At 35.8% G+C, this 9,517-nt stretch overlaps 1 protein-coding gene and 1 long non-coding RNA gene across 2 annotated transcripts; both read left to right on the forward strand.

Moving 5' to 3' along the window:
• Positions 3,768–5,991, forward strand: LOC109132414. Its single transcript, XM_019244021.1, has 7 exons — positions 3,768–3,915; positions 4,067–4,126; positions 4,205–4,293; positions 4,567–4,684; positions 4,932–5,026; positions 5,248–5,631; positions 5,710–5,991. Exons 1-7 carry the CDS (start codon positions 3,768–3,770, stop codon positions 5,989–5,991), a joined length of 1,176 nt encoding a protein of 391 aa, XP_019099566.1.
• Positions 6,481–7,033, forward strand: LOC109132643. Its single transcript, XR_002037640.1, has 2 exons — positions 6,481–6,571; positions 6,692–7,033. It is a non-coding gene; the product is annotated as an uncharacterized LOC109132643 (long non-coding RNA).

Here is a 9,517-nt window from a genome sequence, read left to right on the forward strand (position 1 = left end):
TAAAGTTAATTGTTATCAGCAATAAGGGTATCAATAAGACCTGTGAAGCTTGTCAGCTTGGGAAAAGTGCTAAGTTACCTTTTTCTGCTTCAACTTTTGTATCTACTAGACCCCTGGAAAGAATACATTGTGATCTATGGGGTCCTTCACCAATAATGTCAGTTCAAGGTTTCAAATACTATGAGATCTGTATTGACAATTATTCAAGATTCTGTTGGTTTTATCCACTCAAGCTCAAGTATTATTTTTTGCAAACGTTTTATGGATTTCAAGCACTTGTGGAAAATCAATATCAGTGTAAAATTGGTACCTTTCAGTGTGATGGTGGTGGTGAATTCGTCAGCAAACAGTTCACTGCTCATCTGCAGAAGCATGGCATCAGACAACAAATCTCCTGTCCACACACACCGCAACAAAACGGGTTAGCAGAAAGAAAACACAAACATATCGGTGAGTTGGGACAGTCAATGATGTTTCAGAGTTGCGTACTTCAGAAGTATTGGGTAGAAGCGTTCTATACAGTTAACTTCCTCATCAATCTATTGCCTACCACTGCTTTGGAAAAGAATCACAGTCCCTATGAAATGTTGACAGGTCGAGCTCCTATCTATACAACTCTTCGTGTGTTCGATTGTGCTTGTTATCCTACTCTTCGTGACTACACTGCAACAAAATTCGATCCCAGGTCACTAAAATGTGTATTCTTGGGATACAATGAAAAATATAAGGGTTACAGGTGTCTATTACCTTCTACTGGACGTGTTTACATTAGCAGACATGTCATATTTGACGAAGAGGTGTTTCCCTTCTCAACCTTGATCGTCGATGCCTCACAACGATGCACTCCTCTCATGACAGCCTGGTATAAAAGTTTTCCTACGTCGGTTCAAAGTGTGAATCAGATAAGAGAATCAGTGATAACAGGAGATGAATAACTAAGGAACATACCATTGTTCTCACCTCAAGATTTTCCACCTTTGCCAAATACAAGGTTTCAGGTTGTGTCTACTGAGGGTCTGGGGGAAAGTACTGAGTGTACGACAGGCTTTGATCCTGCTTCTATTGGCAACAGCTCTCCTCTTTCGCCCATCAGGACGGATACTTCTCTGCAGGACGCCTTGTGTTCCACCTCCTCTGTGGTTCCCACTCCTCCTATTACTCCTGTATTTAATTCTGAAAACAATACGCCAGTTCAAACACCAACAAGAGTTCAAACTTCGACATCTGCTCCTAATACTCAGAAAACACCGGAGTCACCAGTTCAAAATACAATTATTCCTACCTCAGTGTCCCCAAGCTCGAATTTCTCAAGTCCAGACGCAAGCTCCGAGCAAGAGTCCTCAGCTCAAGTCTCTCAGGTTTATGACTCGGACACAAGCTCGTTGGCATCTTCAGCTCAAGCATCTCAGGATTCTGCAAAAACATCACAAGCAGAACCAGTTAATCAAACAATGGCTGAACCAATCAATCAAGTGATGCCTAGTCATGGAATGAGAACACAGTTACAAGATGGAATCAGGAAACCAAACCCGAGATATGCCCTTTTATCTCATAAAGTGTCCTGTCCGGAACCAAAGACAATGACTGAGGCTCTCAAACACCCGGGTTGGAATGGAGCAATGGGTGTAGAAATGGGAAACTGTAAGGCAGTAAAAACTTGGTCTCTAACTCCTCCTACACCAGATATGAACGTGTTAGGAAGCAAAAGGGTTTTTAGAGCAAAAAGAAATGATGATGGATCACTACAGAAGCTCAAGGCTCGACTGGTTGCTCAAGGATTTAACCAAGAAGAGGGAATAGATTACCTGGAAACATACAGTCCTGTAGTGCGTACAGCAACTGTCAGAGCAGTCTTCGACATGGCCACCAAAAGGGGTTGGGACATCAAGGAATTGGATGTTGAACATGCCTTTTCACATGGAGATTTGACAGAAACGGTGTACATGAAACAACCGGCGGGCTTCGTTGATCCTGAAAAACCAGACTATGTGTGTCGACTGCATAAATCAATCTATGGGTTAAAACAATCCCCGCGTGCCTGGTATGATAAATTCAGTAATTTTCTGTTGGAGTTCGGGTTTACCTGTAGTATACCAGATCCAAGCCTCTTTGTTTACAAACGGGATGGAGCAATTATTGTTCTTCTGCTCTACGTGGACGATATGCTTATCACGACCTTCTTAGCCTCTCTCCACACTCAATTTCACATGAAAGACCTGGGGCAAATGCACTACTTCCTTGGAATTCAAGCTCATTTTCATCCATTAGGTCTCTTCTTATCTCAGCAGAAATATGCAGAAGATTTGTTGATTGCTGCAGCCATGAGTGAATGTTCATCAGTTGCAACACCATTGCCTGAACAACTTGAAAATACGAGAGCTAAGAACAGGGAACCGTTTCCAAATCCAACATACTTTCGGAGTTTAGCTGGAAAATTACAATACCTGACTCTTACAAGGCCCAACATCCAGTTTGCGGTAAATTTTGTCTGTCAGAAAATGCACGCTCCAACTTTCTCAGATTTCCATCTTCTCAAGCGAATCCTCCGCTACATCAAAGGCACAATTACAATGGGACTCAATTTCAATAAGAACAAAAGCAATACTCTCAGAGTGTACAGTGATAGTGATCATGGAGGTTGTGCGGAAACAAGTTGACAACAGGGGGGTACTGTTCTTACCTTGGTACCAACTTGATCTCGTGGGCATCTTAGAAGCAGGACTCCGTTGCTCGAAGCTCTACGGAAGCCGAGTACAGAGCAATGTCAGATGCAGCAGCTGAGATCTCGTGGATCTGCAACATCCTTAAGGAGCTTGGGATTCCTCAGTATCAGGCCCCAGAACTGTACTGTGACAATCTATCAGCCGTTTATCTCGGCGAATCCTGCGTTCCACAAGAAAAGTAAGCATTTCGCAAATCACTATCATTATGTAAGAGAGAAGGTTGCTCTAGGAACGGTTCTGGTAAAACATATACCTGGTCATCAGCAAATCGCCGACCTCTTCACGAAGTCGCTTCCGTTCCGCTCCTTCAATAACCTTCAGTACAAACTCGGTGTGGTCCTTCCTCCCACACAGAGTTTGCGGGGGAGTATCAGCAAGAGTTCAACAACTCCGAGCAAGACTCCAACAACTCCGAGCAAGAGTCCAACGGTTCCGTTTTTATCTGTCAAGATTGCGAGAGATCCAGTTCAGAAGAAGAATCAAGTTACAATGAAGAAAGAAGACGAAGAGATGTTTTTGACTGAAGATATTAAACCGTTAATGGGCTCTACCTCACAACAGCCCATTAACGCCAAGCCCAACTGTGATCCCGCTCAGCCTAGTGCAACAATTCAGTCCAACAGGGAAAAGCCTGTCTCATCTCAGTCTTCTCTTCTTAGCCATCAACAGTCGACTCCACCTGTGCAAAGAGACGAAATCAGAAGAGACAATAAAGGAAAAGCAAAGGTGGACTGTACGGAACCAATACCTCTGAAGAACAGGTTTGAGTGTCTTGACTCATGTGAGGATTAGTTAGCTATCTCAATGTAAAACCCTAGAAGGGTATTGCCTATAAAAGGAATAATGATGTAACCTAAGAGTTTCAAGGAAATAAAAATTATAATGTTAGAGAGCCGCTGAGCTCATTCTTTAGTTGGTATTCTCTCCTACCAAGACTATTTGTTAGAATCAAATGCTTGTATTTTTTTTGTGTGTTGGCCATGGTTGGGGTTATTGAGTAATCGTTTATAATTGGATTGTGGCTTTTTTTTTATAGAGGAGCTCATGAGAACCAATCACTTGGAAGATGCAAATAAACTTTTCTTGAAAGGTGCTAGAGATGGGATGAGAGCAACAGATCAGCTTTATGATATGATGATTGAAGAAGATTGCAAAGCTGGAGATCATTCTAATGTCGAAATGGAGGCAGCTGGTAGAATGGCGACAACATTTCATTTCAATTGTCTTCTTAGTGTGTAGGTTTGTCATTGTATACACACGCTTCTTCTTTGTCTGATGATGAAGATGGTTTTATGCCTTTTTGTTGTTATCTAATAGGTTTTTCTTTGCTTCCATTTGTGTAGGCTACATGTGGATTCCCAAGGTTGCTTATGCGACATTTGAAAATATGGAGTATGGCCAAGGTTTGTATTTTTTTTTCCAGCTTCAAATGTTTGGTCTAGTTGTTGCGTAGTGGCTTCTTACATAGCTTTATTTGATAGATTTTGTGAAGCCCGACACTGAGACATATAACTGGGTGATCCAAGCCTATACAAGAGCTGAGTCATATATGATAGGTAATTCATATGAGGTTTTGTTGCACACAATTAAAAGTGGACAAAGTTTTAGGTAGCCTGTTGCATGAATCACAGGGTTCAGGGTGTTGCTGAATTACTTGGAATGATGGTTGAGGACCACAAGACTTATGCGTAAGAGAAATTTCATACTGTCTTGAACTCATTTATACCCAGTTTGCATTTCAACTCGTTCTATTGTTAAAAAAAAACCCTAATATGTATGATCTGTATAATGATCCATTTCAGGCTCTTAGTTGAGTGCTTTACAAAAATATTGTGTTGTGAAGGAAGCAATTAGACATTTTCGTGTGCTGAAAAAATTTGAAGGAGGAACAATAGTTTTCCTCAATGCAGGGAACTTTGAGGATCCTCTCTCTTTGTATCTCCGGGCTTTGTGTCGAGAAGGTATGCATAAACTTCTACCTGTGTAAATACTAATATGCAGAGGCATATGTTGAACACTTTCTGGGACATTGTGAGAATATATCACTATAACTATTTACGATTATGGTTCTCTATTTTTTATACTTTTATGTGTTATCTTCGTTGTTGATTTTAGGACATGCGTTAGTGAGTAGTGACTAGCTTTTTTTTTTCTTCCTTCCCTTGTAAATTTACTGTCTTGAAACGATACTCTCTACCTTTGGACCAGGAAGAATTGTCGATCTTATAGATGATGCAATGCGCAAAGATAACCAATCTATACCTCCAAGAGCCATGATTATGAGCAGAAAATATCGAACACTAGTCAGCTCATGAATTGAACCATTGCAAGAAGAAGCTGAACTTGGCTATGAGATTGATTATTTAGCAAGGTAAAATATACTGGAGTCCTGCGCGGTTTGACTGGAACTTTTTACAAGTTATATTCTTATGCTCTGTTCTAATTTCCTGACAGAAAGTAGGTGTTTTTTCACATGTTTTTGTCTTGATATACTAAAAGATTTGCACTTTGTAAACATTTTCAGGTACATAGGTTTATATACTCAAACCCTATTGAAACTTCCATTAAACAGAGATGCCTTGAAGATTGGAAAATTCACCATAGGAGGCTCTTGAGAACCTTACAGAGTGAAGGTCTTCCAGTTTTAGGAGATGCATCAGAATCTGATTACATGAGAGTGATTGAGAGATTACGGAACATAATAAGAGGTCCTGCACAGAATCTTTTGAAGCCGAAAGCAGCAAGCAAGATGGTTGTATCAGAGTTAAAGGAAGAACTTGAAGCTCAGGGTTTGCCAAATGATGGAACAAGGAATTTTCTTTACGAGCGAGTCCAAAAAGCAAGGAGAATAAACAAATCTCGAGGTCGACCTCTTTGGGTTCCTCCAATTGAAGAAGAAGAGGAGGAGGTAAGTTTGTGTTCCTTTCTTTCAATTGGGAAAATGTGTATCTCGACTCATGTAATAAATTTTCATTTTTATATATAGGTAGCTGACGAATTAATATGTCGAATCAAGCTACATGAAGGAGACACGGAGTTCTGGAAACGTCGGTTTCTTGGAGAAGGCTTGATTAGAACTTCAGTTGAATCCAACGAAACAGCTGAAACAGTAGCTACAGTTGAGTCGGAGAACAAAATTAAAGATGTTGCAAAAGAAGTTGATGATGATGAGGAGGAGGAAGAACAGGAAGGGGATGATGAAAATGAGGAGGAAGAAGTGGTAGTTGCAGAAACTGAGAGGTCGAGCAGAAGGAGAGGATTTAGTTAAGAATAAGGCAGCTGAAGCTAAGAAGCATCTTCAAATGATTGGAGTTCAACTCTTAAAAGAATCTTATGAAGCAAACAGAACAAAGAACGTGGGAAGAGGGCATCTCGTATGACACTTGAGGTGTGTGTTTGTATATGTTTATGACTTTATTAGTCACATGTTCATGAATATGATAGTTTAAGCATGTTTGTCAATGCCGACTACATTCTGGTTCCCTGAGGACTCATTCGAAGCATTAAAAGAAATGAGGGAAAAGAAAGTATTTGACGTGTATGTATACAATAGCAGATGTTTGGGGTTGGACATGGGAGAAGGATTTTAAGAACAAAACTCCTAGGAAATGGTCACAAGAGTGGGAAGTAGAGTCGGCAATTATACTCATGACAAAGGCAAGAGTCCCTTCAAACCTCTAAATCATTATTATATAACTCTCTATGACCAATGTCAATAATATAAGTATATAACAATAACAAACGTAATCATGAGTTTGTGTAGGTGATTGAATTGGGTGGAATCCGATGCCTTCAGCCTTCTTGAAGATCTTGCAGACGACACACAGTCTTGGCTACTCTTTTGGCAGGTAACTCATTTACAACCACTCTTTTGGGTTTAGTCATTTATGGAAGCTGGCCTAAGGCGTTCAATATGACTAAACTTGACTACAAACAATGACATCTGAATACCGGGTCTTCTATTGCAGCCCGTTGTACGATGAGATCATCACATTGTGTTTGGACCTTGGAGAACTTGATGCAGCCATTGCCATAATTGCAGATATGGAAACCACAGGGGTCGATGTCCCTGATCAAACCATTGACAAGGTCATATCTGCTAGACAATCCAATGAGAATCCCCGGTCTGAGCCTAAAGAACCACCATCAACAGGAAGCTCTAAGTATATTTTTCTTCGGCTGCTTTCTGTGAAGCTCCCTATAAGAAACATGAATTAGAAGACGCACGCAGCTGAATCTGTCTTTAGTTATGAAAGTTTTGTTCATTATCTGCAAAAAAAAAAAAAACCACTAGAGAGTTTAATTTGAAGTACAAGTGTGCAATTAGAACATTCTTTACTCTTTTACTAGTGTTGAACCAGGTCCCTCCAGTCTGATGCTTAATTCTTTTACTACTGTTGAATTTCTCTCTATAAGAAACACATATATCAAGAAGCAGCTGAATTGGTTTTACTAATGAAAGTTTTGTTCACAAAAAAAATCCAGGAAAGCTTAATTTTAGTACAAACTTGGTAATCTCCCGCGCATATGCGCGGGTTGTTGTATTAGTTATGTTAATTCATTTTAGGTTATAATAATCATAAAATTATGAGAATTTTCTGAGAATATTTTTTTAATAAAGAGAGTTAAAAAATTTTGATTTACTAATTCTATTATAATAGTTTATTTTGTTAAAATATTGCATACTTTAAGAAAATAAAATAAATTTACATGAATGAAGATGATTTCTTTAGCTTTATTTTCTCATTGGGTTTTGATCGAAATTAGTGTTGTTGAATCTGCATCGATAATTTTTTTACAGCCACCAAAATTGTATTATATATATGTAATTGAAAATTGAAAATAATAAAAAGACAAAGAAAGAAGGAATAAATACATAAAAACAAAGAAATAAAATTGAACAAAATATAAGATAAATCTAACAAAATATATAATCATATTCTTACCATGAGTTTTGAACCCATGCAAGAACATAAACAAAACAAAGAAAATATTTAGAATGTGAGATATGGTGAATGATGATGTGAGAATAGTTATTTATAGGATTTCAAGGGATGAAAGTTACATTTCTAAAATTATTTAAATAGAAGAGTTAATTATAATTTATAGTGTGTTTGAATGAAAATGAATGGAAAAAAGTAGTCAATTCATAATTTATGTCATTTCAGTTACAATTTAGTAGTAAAGTATGAATTTAAAGTATAGATTAATGTACATTATTACATTTTTCTTTAATTAAAAAGAAATATGATTCTTTTAGAAATTAAATACTAAATGGACCAATAAGGAGAGAGTAAAACCTTATATATATATATATACAATGTAAGATATACATATCATACAAGCTTTAAAATTAAAATTTAGAATTACATGTTTACTATGATATTTGAATTGATTTTTTTTAACCTATACAACAACTATAACAAAAAACACAAAAAAAACAAAAACAAAAAATGAGATATAGTGGAAGAGGATGAGAAAATGAAAGAATGAGAGAATAAGAGAATGAGTATTTATATGAAGAGAAGTGATGAAAAATTATATTTAAAAAAAATTATATTTAGAAAAATGAGAGTTACAATTCTAATTTATTATTTGTTTTAATAAAATTGAGTGGAGAAATATATAGTTAATGCATAATTTATATGATTTCAATTTTATATTAATATGTGAGTTAAATGTCAAGATTAAATGTTTTTTAAATTTGTGATTTAATATAAATATTTTAATTTGTTTTGACTTAAGGAAAAGGAATACCAAGGGGCTCAAAATTTTAACTTACACATGATTTGGTTGTTTTGTTGATATAAACTCAACAATCACACATAATTTTTCAAATTGAAAATATTACTTTTGAAGTGGCAAACTAAATTAGTTTTCTTATAAAATTGTATGAACTTCAATCCAAAGATTTTTTAAAACCCCAAGGAGAACTTCTATCTTTTTGGTTTTGTTTTTTGTTTTTCACTCTTCAATTTAATTTATAGTGCTAGATTTCATACTATTGGTTTCATCTTTGGAGGATTTACTTAAATGGTATTAAATTATATTGTTTTTCTATATTTCATTTCTAGTTAAATATGATTTCTTTTTGGGATCATTTTTTCATTTTTCTTAAATCACAAAGACCAACTTTTTTTTAATTGAAGTTCTTTTTGTTTTCAAAAACCTCAAATTTTTAAATAAAATAAATATCATATTGATCTTTATATATTTATCTATTGGATCACAAAACAAAATAGACTTTATAAATAGAGTTTATAGACTTTAAACAAAATAGACTTTATAAATAGATAATTGTATTGATCTTTAAATATTATTATATTGATCTTTATAAATTATTAAAAATGATACATGAATATGTGAGATAATCAGAGTACATAATAGAGAATGAGAGATGAATCTTTTCAACTTCATGACTTATTGTGTGATGAATATTGTAGAAGAGTATGAAAAATAATAACTTATTAGATGTTAATCTAATATAGGCAATGGAGATAAACCTTTTAAAACATTAGAGAAAACAATGTAAGATATACATATCATACAAACTCAATGATATTTGAATTGATTTTTTTAACTCATACAAAAAAATAACAAAAAAAAAACACAAAAAAGAGATATAGTGGAAAATGATGAGAGAATGAAAGAATGAGAGACTAAGAGAATAAGAAAATAAGTATTTATAGGGAGAGAAGTGATAGAAAATTACATTTAGAACAATAGGAGTTACAATTCTCATTTATTATTTGTTTAAATACAATTGAGTGGAGAAATAAAGTTAATGCATAATT

The sequence above is a fragment of the Camelina sativa genome, chromosome 4, assembly GCF_000633955.1.
Source record: "Camelina sativa cultivar DH55 chromosome 4, Cs, whole genome shotgun sequence".
Lineage (NCBI taxonomy): Eukaryota > Viridiplantae > Streptophyta > Magnoliopsida > Brassicales > Brassicaceae > Camelina > Camelina sativa.